Below are 18,522 nucleotides of genomic sequence, written 5' to 3'. Positions count from 1 at the left end.
ATGGACCTCTCCGCCAGAATACACATCACAAGCTGAGCAACGTACACAAGTGGAAGATAACGCACTCACACCACATGCATCACGAATGCAACTGGTATCACCTGTCCAGTCAAATGCTGCGACCTCATCATCCACGTCCAGCTCTCGCTCTTTATCTGTGCACATATCTCCGGCTGGTAGCGAGTCTCCGTCGTCTGGTCCAGATACTCTACCTGCCCAATCCACCGCTGCACTAGAAGAATCTGATTCTCCTACGACTTCATCTGAGGATAGCACCGACTATGAACGTCGATTTCGCGTGCTGAAGAGAATGATGCCGGCTCATATGGCACGTGCGTGCATTGATGACCTGCGTGCTATGCGTCATGGTGACGTGGACCATCCCGGCGTCTCATCCGAACGACCACATCATGTCCATGCTTCCTCACCCGTGAGTGACCTCCAGCCTGGTCAGTCTCGTCGGCGTATTCGGACCACGCACCGAGACTCACCGCCGATTCCGCTCCTTAGCGATGTGTCTGCCGAGTCAAGTGACGAAGAAGCCACTGAAGACCATAGTCCATCACCGCAGCCCCGGCCTCGAGAGTCTGATTTGCGGTGGTGGACTATTTCCAAGCAGGCATCTCCTCCTGCACGTGAAGGCGATGCAATTGACCGCATGCTATCTCGCACAGAGACGCGTCGACGTAGACGCCTACGTGTACCCTCTGGCGAGTTGGGTCATGGCAGACACGCACGCAATTCTGCAATAAGGCATCGCGGCTTTTCTAATCGCACCGAGCGGATTCATTCCATCCCCGTATCAGCACCAGCTTGGATTCAAAGTTCTGTTGAGCCCGCGAGCCATGGGCAGTCGCGTGTGGCTCCCTCTGCCTCCCAGCAAAAGCGCCCTGACTCGGGCATTTATGTTGTTGAACAGAAATCTCGTTTTGATGGGGTACCCACACGCCGTGGGGATCTTACTTCCCATGTTCGACTTCCCTACGTTCCTCATTCGCAGGCGGTATGCAATGTTGCTCAAGAAATCCATTCATCACCAGCTCTATCCACTTCGACAGCGCCTAGACCTGTACCTCGCTCCACCTATGCACCTGCGTTTTTGTCCAAAACACCTGTTGCAACTGCATCCCACCATTCAGTCCCATTACCCGTATCAACCGTTTACATACCAACAGAATGGCAAAATGCGCCCCAAGAATGGCACGACGAGCTTCAAGAGCTTCTTACATGGGATGGTGTACGCCGTATTCAGTTGGACTATGGCATCGTTCCACCAACTGTCGGATTGGGATTTGCAGCAGACACCGATCTCGCTCGTGGTCGTTTACATGCACTTTTGCGTGTATCCTCTGCGGCAGCTATTCAGTCCTCGACTTCTTATCGCGGATACGAGCAGGCCTTGGATGTCTCCATGGGCTTTGATGAGATTGCTCGCGCTATTATTCCATTGACAGATCATCTGGAGGAGCATCATCGATCGACTAGGGACTTATTTTATTTTTTAGGATCGTGGTTTTCTTGGCAAGCAGCAACAAGGTCGTCAATACATGCTGGGGTGCATGCGATTCAGGAAGATGTTGCTGCTGTACCAGCGGTGGTAACCGCCGTATCCGGTGCTGCATTCAATGCGCAAGCGGCGTGTGATGCGCTATGTGCGTGGGCCCAGGATCTCTTGCATCTACCACACTCACCAGAAGTTGTTCTTTGGATTCTGTGGTTCAGGGTCGACTTATTCTGGCGCGCGATGCACGTTGAATGCACAAGCGTCACTGAGGTCTCTATCATGGAAGCTGCATATCCACTTGTTCTTCGTCTTCTGTCTATGGGCATTAGTCGCGTTGTCGAGTCGTACATTAGCGTAGAGCATGTGCGTGATACAGCGGCTGAAATGTGGGTGTGTGTAATACATGTACTGCAGGCAATTGATGCTCAAGCATTTTGGGACGTATTGGAAGCTGCTCTCAACGAATGGCTCGGCATGTCGCCATCTTCGCTGCTCGTTGATTGTGAACGTATATGGTACACAATCTTTGCGGTATGTGCTCTGTCTCATTTTCACGCGTCTACGGGCATGGCGGGCTACAAGAGCGATCTTCAGGCACACTGGCTTGGCATACAGCGGCTCATGATGCGGATGAAACTGCGCTTCAATGAGCAGGTCGAACAGGCGGCTCCCCGAGCACTTTTGCAGCGCCGCGACGCATACATTCATCTTCTTATTCACCGGTGCTTCTTGTTGCATTCGCGCTGGCACTGGTCGTTGGAACATGCAGATCATTTGTTAACGCACTTCTTCGACATTTTTAACGCACATCGACTAGCTGACCTTCCCAGTGAGGTAGACCACGACTTTGCTCCCTTTTTGCGGCGGTTCGACATGGGACTCTTGTACTCTGAGCCCACAGGAACGGCATACCACAAGTTTCTTCAGCTTTTGGGACAAGCAAGTTCTGCACTTCAAGTCGGCCCAGATGCGCAGCGTCGCTTGGCTCGCTTGTTTTCTCGGATGACCCCGGTGCGTGTCATGGCATTTTCTTGCACACAGCCTCCGACGTCGTTTGAATTCGCGATGCTGTTCAATCATTATTCCTTGGTCATGCTTTTCTTGTACTTCGAGCCCCAATCAGCTGTACAGCGCCTAAGGCAGATTCGCTCCTTCTTGCCATTTGCACGCGCTGATCGATCTAGTCAAATTGCATGTATTCGTGCTGTTGTCTATGCAGGAGTCCTATTTCGACACCATCGACTCGATATCTCGCCTATCGTGGCATGGCTCGTTGATGTTTTTCACGCTCTAAGATCTCCCATGTCTATTCGGGATGTTTCCGAGGACGAGCCTTTTGGTGCTCGTCGAGCAAAACAAGCAGCACGGGAGACGACACGAATGATGGCCGTGTTGCTCAGGTCTGTCCAGCATCTTATCACACACGCAACAATGCATAGTGGTGGGGTATCTCACGCGTATCCGCCCTTGGGGCTTTTGCATCCAGCGTGGACGCATGAGCTAATCGAATCGGGCGAATTACCCATGGAGGTCGCCAACGAAGTTTTGAATTTGATTCGCGTGTATCTCGAAGCACGCGCGCGCCAATTGCAGCCCGTTTTAATTGACACTGATGATGATGATGAATTTGTCGATGATGCTGCTTGGCTCACCGACCCAGGCCTGGGGGCCCTTCTCGGAGAGGAGACACCGCAGCCGCCCTTGGATACCCAATTGGCGGATCAGCTACAGACACATTTGTCTCCTGCATTGTTTCACTGGCTCTCACGTGGCACATCAAATAGTCAGCACGTGTCACGACCGTCTCACTGGCTGCCACATTCTGAGGCGATGCCTCTGGAGCGACTTATAGCACATGCTGAGGATGACGCATGTTTAACATCATTGGTGAGTGTCTGGGCAGCATGTGCATACGTGCTTGTATATCATCGCCGACGTGACTGGAGCGGCTATCTTACACTTGGTCAAGAGTCGTGGAAACGATTGAGTGATTCTGTACGCAAGAGGGATGTCGCTGTACAGTTCGTCGTGTGTATGGCACAGCATGAACCATCGGCAGTCGAGCGAAATGCATCTGAATGCATCGCGATATGGTTTCAATGCATAGCTGCATACCGAGTGACACAGCAACACGTACTCACACACCTCCTTGTTCATCATGCCTGTGACTTATTTGCGGGCGTTGATGTATACCTTTCGCGTTCGAATGACCCTTACGCTGTGAAGGCGGAGTTTTCTACACAACGACTTAGTATGATTCAATGTGTACTACAACAAATGCAGTCATCCGGTACATCGTTGGGCTTTGTGATTCAATGTGTGTCGGCATTGTTGTCATCCATTCGTGCATACGCTGAAAGTGTGCGAGATCCTGTGTACTGGACTTGGTGCAAGACAGTCTTGGCTGCGATGAACGAGCAACTGTTGAGTGAGGCAGTCTTGCGGGGCGTGCGAACTGAACTGCATTCGACCGACTGCTATCTTCAAGCTTGTTAACCAGGATCATAAAGTGCCTTGTGCTTGTGCTTGAGCGACACAACACAAAACATGCACTTGGTACGCAATTTCTTGAAGACGCGCTACAACCTTGTTGTTTCCGGGCACGAACCTCATTTCTTCGTACGTGAGACCTTGTGAATTGCAGAATGGCTCGACGAATTTGTCGCGCGCCTCACGCAAATTGTGCCTGGGAAGGCGAGGGAAAAGGTGGTGCGCTACTTGCATGTGCAGACCACCATGGAAAAAGTCCAGATATGTTGGACACGCGACGTCCATAGTCGTGCGAATCTGGCGAGATGCGAAACATTCTTGGGGACCCAAGTCGCGAGTGTCTTGTGCAAAGTGTGAGAGAACAATCTGGACATGCAAGGGGCTCGTGACAATATGGGACAAAAGCAGGTATCCGATACGGAGTGGCCAGGTCGGGAGGTTTGCCAAAACGTGCACCGTGAACCAATACCAAAACACTGACAAACCAATCGACTCGATGTAAAACCATTTATCCCGGCGCGCGCGAAGGAAAAGAAATGAGTACGATAGGGCATATAGGTTGAAGCGCGCGACAGACATGATTACAAAGTACAGCTTGTGTTGATGTCGCAGCAAGAAGCGCGCAGCCGCATCAAACGGCATGACACGTCGATAGTATGAGGACCACAGACCCATGGGCTCATGTTTCTCCGGCTTGGATTTGGACGGGAGAAATCGAGGGCTTATGGCAAAAATAGGCATATGTTGAATGTCTGGATCGTGCTCTGGATGATTTGTCACTAGATGATGCACATCATGGTTATCGCACCACCATAATAGTGACAAGCCACCAACATAAGATGCAACCAACACACCAATAAGCCTATCCAGCCAATAGATATGCGTGATACCTGTATGACCAGCATCATGCGCAGTAAAGGCAACCTGGTGCCACAGAGCACCAAGTGATGCGGCCGATGCCATATACGTAAGTGTTCGGAGGGCGCCAGACGTGGGCATGTTTTGTGCCCATTGGAAAAACGCATAGGCACCGTAAGCAAAGAGGACATATCGAATGCACTCGCGCACGTAATTCCAAGGACGTAGCTTGTACATATCGGCGTCTTTTAGTTGTTGATGCAAGTCCTCGAATGCTGCTGAAATTTTGGCTTCACGTCCTAATGAAATCTCGGTCGGCGGTGGCTCTAGCATGTCTACCGGCAGTGGGAAATGTTTGATTCGCTCTGTATTAACATGGTCATTATGGTTCGCAACCTTGTACGCATCCCACATGGCAAGCTGGGCGTGTGGATGCTCAAGCACACCATTGCGGTAACCCAGTTGAATTGGCGGCATCAGCGGGCGGAACAAGCGTCTGCTTTGAGATCAGTCGCATCTTCATCTGCAAGTCGTGCAATAGCGAAACGGCGCATCATAGCGATGGTTTCGTCCGAGTGGTACACCTCGATTTCATCCTTGGCATCTCGTCCAACGAAGTGTAGGATTGCAACGTCGCCGCCAGGATGCCGGTGGATCCAGTTGTCCAACTTGTACACCAGGCGTCGGTGCACTACCAGCACCTCCCCTTGTGCGATGCGTTCGGCTAATTGTGCCCGCGTGAGCACTCGCTTGGGAAGCCCATCCTCCCCCTGTTCCTCAAGTGGCGCCATGGTCACACGCCAAAGTACGTGAGCTTGAGTGGCAAACTTGTCAGCATCACGTGGAGTGGAGCCATAATCGGACCCCGATTCGCTGATCTGAAAGCATGTCGACAGGTCGCGTGCACGTCCACGTAAATCTAGTGGCGTGGTAAGAAACGTGGGTCAGCTACGCTGGAACGTGTTGTTCACAGACTTTCATTCTGCACGTCATGTCGCCCATGGCTCAAGCAACGCTATCGACGGGATCGCCCGTTTATGCGATCGACTTTATCGATCCTAAGCACTTTGTGTATGCCGGGGGAGGTGGCGCTGGACGCACTGGTGTGCCGAATGTTATTGTATGTAGAGCCATGAAAAGTATGGACTAACTATTTCCTCAGAAAGCAACCGAGATTCAGCTGCCAGACGGAATCCCTTCATTGCATTCATGTGGCGAAATCATGCTGAATTCCAATGAAGATGCACCAATGTGTCTGAGTGTGAACCCTTCCAAAACGCTGCAATCGCACTTGGTTTGCGGGATCAATGCGCCTGCGGACGAGATGAAGCAGGGAAAAAATCCTCATGTGCGTGTATTTGAATTTAGTGTACATGAACACCCAGCAGCACGCGCTGAAGCTCAAATGGGACAGGCGTAAGTTTTATTCGCATCTCGCGCTTACATGCCAGGTCTTCGAGTATTTCGCTAAGTCCGATCACGGCCATTCCATCGTTAGGTATTACAGATCCTGAGCATTACCAGGTATGCTTCAATGCATGTGTGACTGACAGTGTAGAAAACAGCGCAATTTTCACCGGATGGAAAATTATTCACTGTCGCGAGCACGGACGGTCGTCTACAGCTGCACAGATATCCAAGCATGGCTCCTGTGTTTTCCTCCAGCATTGGGGTCATTTCGCTCAATGAGGAAATCTATGATACAGATTTCTCCCATGATGGCCGGCAATTAGCCGTCACGACGCTTTCACGCATTGTGATATTCTCTACGACTCCACAGACGATTGAAGGAGAAACACCCACATTTGCACCACGCATTTTACAGGTGATTGAAAAGCCAGTCGTTGGGTCGGGGACAGGTGCCACGTTCCGCATGGGCAAGTACGGAAGGGGTACTGCAACAGAAGTTGGCACAAAAAATGCATTTTACGCGCTAATCAATGCACGCGGAACAAAAGGATCCAAGATCCGACCAAGCTATGTGGCGATGTGGGATGCTGATACATGGTCATGGAAATCCTCTTGCACTATCTCGAACAAGCCGTCAACAACCATGGTAGTGAGTCCACATGGCCGCTTCTTGGCCGTTGGCTCGTCAGACATGTGTGTCACGTTGCTTCGTGCTCGCACGTTGCAAGCGCTCCTGAAAATGAACCATGTTCATGGCTTCCCACCTACATGCATGGTATTCTCACCTAATTCACGTATGCTGGTGAGTGCTAGTGCTGATTCAACGGTGCGCTTGACTGTACTGCCAAGTGACTTGATCCCAGGTCATTGGATTTCGGACGAGCTGATTTTTGTCACATTTTTTATTGTCATGCTTCTGATGGCCGTTTTGATTCCCCATCTGATACATTCGTAGACACTTGTTCTATCCAGTCGTGTCTAAGACGTGTCACGTATTGTTGAGCGTCTCGCTCATCTTGCACATCGATGTGACCATCCAATACTGTTTCATCCTCTTCTATATCTTCTTCCTCTTCTTCCCCTTCCTCTTCCACATCGACTCCATTGGTCTCTGATTGAATCGGAGATCTCAAAGGTTCGCAATGAATTTCCTCGTCAAGAGCAGGGGCATATTCAAATGGGACAAGCGTGCCAAAAGTACCGATCGTGCCTTCCAGCTCTGATACCACTGGCTCGTCATCAATAAATGAATCGGCGATATACGAATCATCTGTGACCGCACTTGAACTCTCGTCTGACAATACTTCGTCATCGTCTTCATTCATGGAATTCAGCATTTCCTCCTCAGAGCTGTTCTCTTCAGACAAACTTTGATCCGATAGGCAATCTTCCCTTGGTACATCGTTGTGTGACGGATCCGACATTGAAGCCCATGCAACGGGTGGCTCCGACACGGCTCGAATGCGTGCCATTGATGCCAAGAGATCCGGGTTCAGAGATAAATTTACTGATACAAGCCCAAGCCGGGCTATGCATGTCCATACTAGTTGATCGTCCACCATGGTAGGAACTTGAGAACGCTCTGCCACAGTTACAATCTCGTACATGACATGAACAAGAAACGCATATAGCTGCTGCATAAGCGCTTCTTGAGCATCCATGGACACGTGCATTTCGCCTTGGTGCGTAAACTTTGACCATGCACGAATGTCGACAATATCTGCAAGATGAAAAGGCAACTTGGACTCCAAGCATTTTTCTGGATGCCAATGAACAGTTACACACTCCATGTTGGACTCGTTCGGGTTGTCAATGTGCACATATTCATGTACACGTAAGTAATGAATTACCGCATGCACATCGCGACCTGTACAAATAGGTGGAACAGGATACATTTGTGTCCAAGCGCGATAGTTGGGCATCATGTCAACGGATGTGTCCGTATCAATCACAGGATGTGGTACATCCACCAGGCGGCGCAAGACTTGTAAAAGACATTCGGTGTCTGAGTCCGCAGTTCTGTAGAGAAACTCAGCAAGGTGCTTGATTTGCTTATCAATAGAAATAACATGATCTGGTTCGTCCAGCATAGAAGAATTGGACGTGCAAGAGCCTGTCCGGGCTGTGGTCTTGGCAAGCTTTTCAGCGTGAGTTTCCTCCCAAATAATCACATCGTCTGGAACTTGCCGTGCAGCGGGCATGCGCGCGAGCATATACCTCCGTCGGCGAGACCGTGATTTGTACATGCGGCGCTCAAGGCGCCTGACTCGTAGAACAAGTTGATCAAAACGTTGAATAGCCGCACAAACGTCAAGGACGGTACACGTGCCGCTGCAGGTCATGTTTATGTCACGCGCGATCAAATCAGGCCGATGTCTTGAATGAATACTGAGTCCATGGAAGAATTCTGCACGCTCATCTGGAGTCCATGAGGCCCACCAAGACCAAGATTCATCTGTTGGACAAGGCAATGGGAAGCGTTGCGCTGTCTGCCATGCATGTCTCGCAAAGAACAAGGCATAGGCTTGTGTTTGAAGACCAAAGACATCGTGCATGACATTAATGGTAATTGAAGCTTTGAGAAACACTTCCAGTCCTTAGCTCGATGAACTACACACACGCAGACTCACACGCACCAGCAACAGTTTGAGCTTTCAAGTGGCCCAACAAAGAACGAACGACGCACTCTGGCCTCGGTGAGTTCTCCACATCATTGGTAAATGTGTCTCCTGCAACATGTTGGACAAGCACCAGAGCCTCGACGTTGACTGTGATAGTCGCTAGCATGTCAGACAAAGATGCATCAGCAGATCATGTCCAAGCAAATCGAATGCTGGCTCGCAAAAGACTTCGGGCCATGGCAGCGCAACGCGATCACGCAGGACCGTCGTCAGTCCGAGACGCCTCAACCCAACGCAGTCACCACACGCCACCGGCATTGTCAGGTCCGGGTTCAGGTCCAGGTTCGCAAGCGCTACCTCGTGATAAGGCACTCGGTGACTACATCGAGTTCGATCTTACACGGCTACACAATTCCAAGGGTGGATTTCTGGTTCAAGAGCACGATGGCAAGGATGCAATCTTAGCATTAGAGGAGCAGCGCAAAGAGCGAGAACGAGAAAAACAGCGCCTCCGCGATCAAATGGAGCCGGGTGTGAGTCTTGACCCAACCACTCGACCAGTGTGTGAGATGTGTGGCTCATCTGATATCATGTATGAGCCTTTTTTGCGTGTATTCAATGTGTGCGTGTGTCGGTCATGTGAGCGCGAACATGCTGAGCGGTACAGCCTGCTGACGAAGACGGAGGTGAAGGAAGATTATTTACTGACAGACGCCGAGTTGGCTGATGCCGAGCTGCTTCCCCATCTGTTAAAAAAGAATCCGCACAAATCTACCTACAGTAACATGATGCTGTTTCTTCGTGGTCAGGTGGAAGCGTATGCATTTTCCGATGCCAAATGGAAGTCCGCTGAAGGCCTCGATGCCGAGTATCAGCGGCGAAATGACGAAAAGGCGCGAAAACGCACACGAAAGTTTCAGCAGAGTCTAGACCGTCTTCGGAAGAGAACTATTCGTGATAATATATGGCAGCAACGTCGCGACGCACAGCATGTGCATGACTGGCAGCCGCTTCGTAGCTCGATGCCCACGAACCAGCAGCAGTGCCGGAGTTGTGGTCAGCGCGTAACGGTGGAGGAATTGTAGTATATTAGTCAGCATGTTTTTGGCCGGGGCCTTCAGGCGGTCAGGCGAATTCGATAGGGGGGTGTGTGTTGGAAAAGTCTTTGCGTGGGCGACGCCTAAGGGCCTGCGAACGTCGGTTCGAAAGCGTGCGCGACTGCGACGTACGATGAAGCAAGAAGACACCGATGCATCGAATAGAGCAAGTTCGTGCGAAAGAAGCTCGATAAAAGCGTCGGAGCAGTCAGAGAAGCAGTCAGCGTCGCCACAAAAGCGCACGAACGGCCCGAGACTAGTGACGCATTTTCCCAAGGCAGAAGATGCGGCCTTGGCCACATTCGAGGAGATCGACGACTGTGTATACCAGACGTCGCGCATGGGACGCACACGTGGGCAGGATGACCCTTCCTGCGAATGTACAATGGCACTTGGACCTGCGTTGGCGTGTACTGACGAATCGGGATGCATTAATCGACTCACACAAGTTGAATGCTTGCGAGATGTGTGCCGATGTGGCGTGCATTGTGCGAACCAGCGGTTCCAACAACATGCATATGCCAAAGTAGACATCGTAAAGACGCCCGACAAAGGGTATGGACTGCGAGCACAAACGGACCTGGGACGTGACGAGTTTGTGTACGAGTACATCGGCGAGGTAATTAATCACGATACGTTTATGCGACGCATGGCGCAATACAAAACCGAACACATTGAACATTTTTACTTTATGATGCTGCAACGCGACGAGTACATTGATGCAACAAAGCGTGGTGGGCGCTCGCGCTTCATCAACCACAGTTGCAGTCCAAATTGCTACGTGAGCAAGTGGCATGTGGGACGGCATGTGCGGATGGGTATCTTTGCTAAGCGGAGAATCCTCGCGGGCGAGGAGCTTACGTTCAATTATAATGTCGATCGTTATGGCAACGATCCGCAGCCCTGTTATTGTGGCGAGCCGAACTGTGTGGGTACGCTCGGCGGCCGAACGCAGACCGATGTGGTGACGATGGATGACCGCTTTATCACGGCGCTCGGCATCGCTGATCAAGTTGCTCAGCTGCGTGCATCACTACCCAGGGGGAAACGGAGTAAAATTCTCGACGAAGACTTTTCTCCCACGCTGCACGCCATCGCTGAGGATGAATGTGCACGAGTCATGACGGTCATGCGCGATGCAACCGCAAATCGCAAGATGGTCCAAATGCTCTTGACACGTGTGCGACTGACAGATGATATCTCTGTGCACAAGATGCTGGTGAAAATGCACGGATTCGTTGTGATGGCCGGTGTGTTGGACGAGTGGGTCGATGACTGGGAACTCGTCCATCTTGCACTCCAGTGCTTGGAGAAATGGCCTCTCCTAGCTCGCGACAAGGTCGTTGACTCTGGCGTGGGTCTACAGGTGCAACAGATCTTAGAAGCTTGCAAGCGAGAGTCGGAATCGGAAAAGAAGTTCGAGGGACATCTGTCGAAAGTAGCCATGCTCGCACAATATCTCGTTCACAAGTGGGAGCAGCTCCCAACCACGTTTCGCATCGCACGGAAAGACGGCACGGAAGAGGATGAAGATGGCGGGGCGTGGGCGGCTCGTCGACGTGCCCAAGCGTCCAGTTCTACACAGGCATCGCATGACGATACCACAAGCTCGGCAGTGTCTGAAGAACTCAGACGCTCTTTGCTTGCTTACCGTGATGCCGACAAGAATGTACCCACCGCTCCTGACGTCCCACGTAGCTCGCGTATGAAGGAAGAACCGAGGAAGAAAGATGAAGCTCAGATGCATAAAAATTCTCTTCCATCCATTGAGGACATCATCCGCCGTGCGAATGAGGACAGCGAGGCCCAACAGAAGCGGCTGTTGCAACAGCAAGAACTGGAGCTGGAAGAGCAGAAAAGAGAGAAGGAAAGGAAAGAAAGAGAAAAGAAGAAAAGAAGGGCAAAGCAACATGATGAGATGCGTGGTGGACAAGATATGGCAAGTACATCGGCGTCCAAGCGTGCAAGCCCGTCTTCCTCAGAGTCACACATTGTCCATAAAGACAAGCGAGCACGTTCAGCGTCAGCCCATGAAGACACTGATATAGAGACGCTCGAGCGGCACCTACGCAAGCTTGTTGGTGCGCTAGTCATCAAGCAAATGTCCAAGGTCCGGGACCAGCTGGATCGCGAGCGATTCAAACGGCATGCCAAAGAGGTGAGTACCAAATCAGTAAGTCCATTAACCCTACTTCTCCAGTTAACACAAGTGCTGTGTGACAAAGAGAAGCGCAACCCCAAGACATGGCCACCGCGTTTGCCTGAGGGCCAACCGGGTTTGAGAGAACTCAGTGAAGATAAACGTAAAAAAATGAAGATATTTGCGCATGAATATATTAAAAAGCTTCTTCGTCACAAGAGCAAAGCACATATGAGTGCCGATACCAGTGCCGATCTATCTACGCAGCCTGATACAAGCGTTGATGCGTCAATAGATCTTGGCTCACCCTCCTCATCAACCACCAAAAAACCGTCATCCCCTTCACTCTCGCCACCATCAGATACCTAGGTGTTTTTATAATGCTTTTGCTAATGTAGAAGAAGGGTCCCACGCGCTTGTAGGACAAATGGACGCATAGCCCGATTAAATGCAACTTCTGCCGCTCTTTCTGCCTTGATGTTGGCACGAGCGGCTAAGGCTGGGGATGGCGCAGAAACAGGTGGCGGCGCTCGACTTGCGAAAATTCGCTGCAGTGTTTGCTCAACGGTCGAAGCATACGCCTGGCGCACATGAGCCAGCATGTCCTCTGTCAATACTCCCGGTACTTGAGCGAACGCACATCGTTGTGACAGAGTCGCGACTAGCGTGTCTTGACCACCCAATGCCGCGGCGTCAATACGACAAAGCACGATTCGGCGTAGTGCGAGGACAAGGGGCGTTAGCATAGCCGGCTGCATCACCCGTAAGAATAGCAACGTGCACAAGTCGGCAATGACATCGTCCCACACTTGTTGCACAACTAGTACACTCGCGCCGGTCTGTAGGCATGGCAGTATCTCGGATACATAGCCAATGCCCTGCGCGATACCACTAGCAATGCTCTCGGTAAATGAGTCAGCAGTGCCAACCAGTGTAACACGGCGGCACGAAGAACCATTTGCAAGGGGTTCATAAGAGTCATGACCGTGTTGGACTGCACGTTTTGAGGCAAGATAGAATGCATGCCCATGTCGAGCAAGTCAAAAGAAGCAGTCATTCCTTCCAGAAATGGGCAAGCACCATGTGTTGATGAGTACAGCGCCGATCGCGCCATGATGAGCAGCACGTGCACGAGCTGAGCAAAGGCCTCGGCAACGCTTGGAATTGTCAGTACATCTCGCTTCAACATTGGCATGACGGCCCCAAAAGCGCCAAGACACAGTAAGCGCAAGTCATCAGCATGAGGGGCGTTTGCTTCTGCCGCATCAGATGATGCGCACGCTCGCACAAGCTCTTCCAGTAATGACAAATACAAGACCAAGAGATCTTCAAACGTAGCATCAAGACCTGAGACGCGTGGTTGATCTGTCAATGATGTAAGCATGGCACGTAGCAGTTCAAGAACATGTTGCGCTGATCCTGCTAGCAAAGTCGATGTATTTTGCAACTCGGGCAATGCACGCAACAGAGCCAGTGTCGCACGTCCAGCTGATACTTGCACATCCGTATTTGCAAGATGCTGCTCGACAGATGTCACCATGGCAGGAAGTTGCGAAAGAATGTGGATGTGCACAGCACCACTTGTGCTTGGATCTGCTGCATCAACCAGTGCATGCCACAATGATAAGGCAGATGATAATGAGACTGGAGATGCATGTGCCGCCGAATCAAAGCGAGCTTGCGCTGCGTGCATGATCAATGGGTAATACATGCCGCGTACCTGAGCCGCTAGCGCATGGCCATCACGCGTCGCATCGACGCAGCGTACCAATGCGCGTAGTATAAACGGCTGTGCTGCATCCGGAAGCAATTCAAGCGTTGCCAACGTATCTTTGACTAGCGCAAACACTGGCTCTTTCGCTAACCATATTTGCATAGCACCTGACGATCGAGCAAGAGCCTCCCAGACAAGAGAAATAGCCACGATCACATCGGAGTCGGATCTCCATGCAACAAGAGCCGTACGCAAGCATGGAACGAGTTCATCCAGGAAGCGCTCGCCCATGGAACCAGCAAATGGCGCCTCTACGCGGCTAGGTGACTCGCGCAGTAGATACACGGGTATCCAACGAGCCGTAAGCCATAGCGTAGAAATTAGCGCTTGAGGACTGCATGGCGTAGAAGAATTTGGTCCATTGGAAACGAGGTAAGCTAATAAAGACATGAAATCCTGAAGAAGTGCATGGATCTGGTCCTGTGCTTCAGGACAAGATGCCTGAATACCTTCTGGTACTAGTGCCACTTCACTCGCACTATCGTCAGCAATAAGATGCCCTGTCATTAACGCAAGCCAGTGCCATTGCTCCCATATAGCTGGCGATATATGCCCCCGGTCAGAGACCGCAGGCTTAGATGCCACAAGCTGCTGCACCGCTTGGTATACACAAGTGCGTGCGAGTGCCGCATACAATGTTAAATGCTCGTCATAGAGATCTGCGTCGCTTGTATTTTCAGCGGCGACAAAGTCATCCCAGTCAGACTCTGCAGTGAGCATAGCAGCGTGAAGTCGGCCAGCTTGATATGGAAGCACCACATGATCTCGTACGTACGGATGCGTGTACGCGGCATCTGGCGGAGGCAATGTGATCAGAAGCGAACGCCAAAGTGAAAGTACCTCGTCAACTGCAGCCTCACTCGCAGATGTTGCCGTTATCGGATCTTCGGCATCGCGCATTCTTGGTACGAGTTCAAAAGCCACCTGAAAACATGTTTTAGTAACACGTACGAGTGAGTCCAACAAGACATTAGCCCCTACGATACCACCCTGGATCAATACGCAACCGCTTTGCCCATGCATCAATTGGGTGTACACATGCGTGAGACGCTGAAGCAGTGCCACACGTTCAGTATCCAATGTATTCAACTGCGCCGCAAGCACATGCAGGACCTGATTCAGTTCATCCAAGAGGGCAACCCGCTGAGCTGGCCATGTTGTTGATGCATGAACATCCCAAGGCAGGTATGATGCCACATGGAGCATAGCTTCATGAACGGCGCGGGTAGTAACGTTAGCGTGGCTGGCACACACGTGGCTTAGGTCTTGAGAGCGAGCAGCAAGAGCAGGGGCAACCATGGTCGACGTGCGGATCATTGCAACCACAGCGATACGTGCAACATAGCCCAGCAATGTCGGAATCTCAGGGATGCAAAAGCAAAGTTGCCACATGTGCTGAGACTTTACGCGTCGTAGAGGATGAGCTGCTGACATCAACAGGTTGGGCCGTGCTTTCATGAACAAGGCGCCACAGTTCAGCAGGAGTCCACGTGGTCACCGAAGGATCAGTTCGCACAGGGTCTAGTGGCACACACCTCCATGATAGCCACGTGTTCGCGCATTCGGCAGCAGCCTGCCATAAGCCCAAGGTACGGCAATATTGCACGTCATCTTGAATTGAGTAGGCAGACTCACAACGTTTCGTAAGTGCATGCAGTGCATTTAAAAGAGGGGGCAGAATGACTGGGACCATTTGAACTTCCATAACTGTTGCACACCACATATAGTCGTCCGCACAAAAACCAGCGCCAGCGCTTGAGTCTGTTCCAGTGTCGACGTCGTGCTGGCGAAGACCATAGTGGAGGAATTCTTCTGCCAACGCACGCGCCAGGCCAAGACCGACAGCAAGGTCCGCGTCATCCTCCGACGCCAACAAATCCGTCATGCGCGCAGAGAGCGCAATAAAAGAGGATGCATCTTCATGTGATGAACAGCTTATGCGCATGGAAAGCAACACAATTGCACGGAAACAGCGAGCTTGTACGTACTTGGGCCAAGCTCTCCCGGAGCGCACGGTCTGCTGGGCTTGAACAAGTGCCCATTGAAGGAGCCAGTCACGCACATCAATGAGATAGCGCGCTTGAATGCGTCCATCTTCAGGGAGAAGGCGTGATGCACTGTTAATTAATGCGCCAAAGACGTGGAAATGGGCCATATCATTGTGCGCTGAGGACGATGCAGCAAGAACGAAGCACGCATCATCTACGACGTAGATAGACTGCGACAGCGACAGAAGCAGAGTTGTGGCGCTCGCACGTTCTGAATGATGTACGGACCCAAGATGGACACATGCAAGTTCGATATCTGACAGCACTCGCTCCAGACGTTCATCGGGGTGGACGAGTGCCACCACTGATGATGTCGACATGCTGCTTAGAAAGAGACGACGATGTGCCAAAAAGATTGAGCCAATAGACTGACGGCCCTTCACGCCCAGAAAGAAGGTAGGAAGGGGTGACTCGTGACGCCCACGGAAAATAGCTGCAGCAGGTTTGTCAGCATGACACATAAACGTGGGGCAACTAGCTCGAAAGCACGGACCGATGGTCACACGTACGGAACCACGGAAAAATATAAGTAGCGGGAACCACGGGCTTGCGGTAGTATTCTCTGGACAACGATCTACTATGTTTGGATTTGCCTCGCGTCGTGCTGTTTCTATGGCTACTCGGATGGGTGTGCGCAGCAAGCACACCCTCCCTGAGCTTCCATACTCTTACGGAGCTCTTGAGCCAGCCATCTCTGGTCAAATCATGGAGGTGCACCACGCTAAGCATCACCAGACATACGTGAACGCACTCAACACGTTCGAGACTCAATTGTCCGAGACTCTTGCCAAGGGCGATATCAAGGGAGCCATTGCTCTTCAGCGTATGGTGACGTTTAACGGTGGTGGTCATATCAACCACTCGCTCTTCTGGAAGAACCTTGCGCCATCGTCGCAGGGCGGTGGTCAGCTCGATAGTGGTGAGCTGCGTTCGGCTATTGAGCGCGACTTTGGTGGTGTGGATGAGATGAAGCAGAAGTTCAACGCAGCTTTGGCCGGCATTCAGGGCAGTGGCTGGGGCTGGCTCGGCTACAATGCGCAGAACGGCAGGCTCGACATTGTCACTACTGCGAACCAAGACCCTCTTACGACGCACACACCACTAATTGGTATTGACGCATGGGAGCACGCATTCTACCTCCAGTACAAGAACGACAAGGCCACGTACTTCAAAAACATTTGGAACGTGATCAACTTCGAGGAGGCAGAGAAGCGCCTGCTTGCTGCGAAGCAGTAATTCCGCTTGTAGGAATACTTCGTATATACATGGCCTAATCCATGATGATTGTATGAATGTATCAATGATTTTTGTTATCTCATGATGGTATTACAGTTTCGTTCTTCCCTGAATTACGAGCTGACTCCTTCATAGGTAGATCAAGTCTTTTTGCGGCGGGTCGAAATAGGGACTGGTGAATGTCGTTCTAACGAGCTTTGTCTGTATGGTTACATGGATTGTTCTGCAGAAGAACGGGACGTACCTTGAAAGGCGATGACCACGACTAAATCTTAGCAAGTAGCCACTGGAACCATTGCTCTGATGCGAAGGTGTACTTCTTGGTTGCTTTGGGGCAGGAAGACGCCGCGTTGCAACTGGAGTCGAGCTTCTCGGAGATGTGAATGCGTCGTCATCCGACTCACCACCAGGTGATGCGTCTGTATCTGATAAAAAATTTGGATCTTCTTCAGGTAGAAGCATTGGCTGGCGCTCAAGAGGCAAGGGTAAGAGCGAAGATGTTTCTCCTAGACCCCAGTCGGCTTGAAACGCTCGATTCGCGGAACGAATTTGTTCTTTTTCATCTGCGAATAGCATAGAAGGTGGCGAAGAGCACATAGATGAGCGCGAAGATGATGCCGATGAGCATGAGCATGACATATCTTCCAAGTTAGGAGGTGCCTGCCAAGCTTGTAGTGAAGTTGACGATACATCATCGACCTTGGGGTGTCGTGCTCGTTTCCGCTTTGCTCGAGAATCGGCTTCGACCATATCGTAAAACCATTTCATCCTTGAGTGAGTATATTGACATGGAATACGTCTGCATACCTAATTTCTGGGGTCTCGATGAACGCCGACGCTCGCATAACGAATGGTGATGCGCGCAAGACAGGTCGGTCGAGGTGCCACGATGAATATGGACTCGTCGTCGGCGCCGTGGGCAATTTATGCTCAAACGAAATGTAGCTTCATGTGCATATCTCCCCTACAAAAGAGTAGGAATTATGCCTCTGGTGTCAAACGTTCTGGTTTGGCATCGTGAGTTCCCACAACACTCGCTGCTGCCGTTCCCCTGAAGGTGAAGAATATTGCTATCTAAACAGCATGACGGACTCATGAGCTTATAGTTCACTATAGAAAAAAAAAAAACGTATCTGTTTTCTTTTCAAGTTCTTTAAGATGAAAAATTGCTCTCAGCACGGAGCTTTTCCGTGCGCTGTTGATTCCTCTTCGCAAGAATCCGGACCGTGCGTTCTTTCTCCACGTCAGTCATCTCGTGCCAATTCGGAATGCGAGACATGGTCTATGCGAGCTTTGTCAGTGCATTAAAGGCATGCTTACACCATCTGAGTTCACCTGTATGAT

General features: G+C 51.1%; 8 protein-coding genes across 8 annotated transcripts; 5 read left to right on the top strand and 3 right to left on the bottom strand.

The window, feature by feature from the left end:
- Nucleotides 1–85: 85 nt before the first annotated feature.
- MGL_3865 (uncharacterized protein) lies at nt 86–3,626 on the top strand (the record flags this gene model as incomplete). The annotated part of the gene is made up of 2 exons (XM_001729025.1): nt 86–3,532; nt 3,612–3,626. 2 exons carry the CDS (start codon nt 86–88, stop codon nt 3,624–3,626), a joined length of 3,462 nt encoding a protein of 1,153 aa, XP_001729077.1.
- Nucleotides 3,627–4,006: 380 nt separating this feature from the next.
- MGL_3864 (uncharacterized protein) lies at nt 4,007–5,329 on the bottom strand (the record flags this gene model as incomplete). Its single annotated transcript, XM_001729024.1, has 1 exon — nt 4,007–5,329. One exon carries the CDS (start codon nt 5,327–5,329, stop codon nt 4,007–4,009), a length of 1,323 nt encoding a protein of 440 aa, XP_001729076.1.
- Nucleotides 5,330–5,843: 514 nt separating this feature from the next.
- MGL_3863 (uncharacterized protein) lies at nt 5,844–7,051 on the top strand (the record flags this gene model as incomplete). Its single annotated transcript, XM_001729023.1, has 5 exons — nt 5,844–5,972; nt 6,015–6,268; nt 6,304–6,376; nt 6,411–6,733; nt 6,913–7,051. The coding sequence occupies 5 exons, from the start codon at nt 5,844–5,846 to the stop codon at nt 7,049–7,051; spliced, it is 918 nt and encodes a 305-aa protein (XP_001729075.1).
- Nucleotides 7,052–7,170: 119 nt separating this feature from the next.
- MGL_3862 (uncharacterized protein) lies at nt 7,171–8,508 on the bottom strand (the record flags this gene model as incomplete). The annotated part of the gene is made up of 1 exon (XM_001729022.1): nt 7,171–8,508. The coding sequence occupies one exon, from the start codon at nt 8,506–8,508 to the stop codon at nt 7,171–7,173; it is 1,338 nt and encodes a 445-aa protein (XP_001729074.1).
- Nucleotides 8,509–9,047: 539 nt separating this feature from the next.
- Nucleotides 9,048–9,968, top strand: MGL_3861 (uncharacterized protein; the record flags this gene model as incomplete). Its single annotated transcript, XM_001729021.1, has 1 exon — nt 9,048–9,968. The coding sequence occupies one exon, from the start codon at nt 9,048–9,050 to the stop codon at nt 9,966–9,968; it is 921 nt and encodes a 306-aa protein (XP_001729073.1).
- Nucleotides 9,969–10,365: 397 nt separating this feature from the next.
- Nucleotides 10,366–12,489, top strand: MGL_3860 (uncharacterized protein; the record flags this gene model as incomplete). Its single annotated transcript, XM_001729020.1, has 1 exon — nt 10,366–12,489. One exon carries the CDS (start codon nt 10,366–10,368, stop codon nt 12,487–12,489), a length of 2,124 nt encoding a protein of 707 aa, XP_001729072.1.
- A 451-nt stretch (nt 12,490–12,940) lies between these two features.
- Nucleotides 12,941–15,286, bottom strand: MGL_3859 (uncharacterized protein; the record flags this gene model as incomplete). The annotated part of the gene is made up of 1 exon (XM_001729019.1): nt 12,941–15,286. The coding sequence occupies one exon, from the start codon at nt 15,284–15,286 to the stop codon at nt 12,941–12,943; it is 2,346 nt and encodes a 781-aa protein (XP_001729071.1).
- A 1,235-nt stretch (nt 15,287–16,521) lies between these two features.
- Nucleotides 16,522–17,178, top strand: MGL_3858 (uncharacterized protein; the record flags this gene model as incomplete). Its single annotated transcript, XM_001729018.1, has 1 exon — nt 16,522–17,178. One exon carries the CDS (start codon nt 16,522–16,524, stop codon nt 17,176–17,178), a length of 657 nt encoding a protein of 218 aa, XP_001729070.1.
- Nucleotides 17,179–18,522: the final 1,344 nt, after the last annotated feature.

This window comes from Malassezia globosa, assembly GCF_000181695.2.
Source record: "Malassezia globosa CBS 7966 chromosome Unknown mgl_sf_12.1, whole genome shotgun sequence".
Classification (NCBI taxonomy): Eukaryota; Fungi; Basidiomycota; class Malasseziomycetes; order Malasseziales; family Malasseziaceae; genus Malassezia; species Malassezia globosa.
Note: the sequence above shows the minus strand (reverse complement) of the source record. Positions and strands in the feature narration are given on the sequence as shown.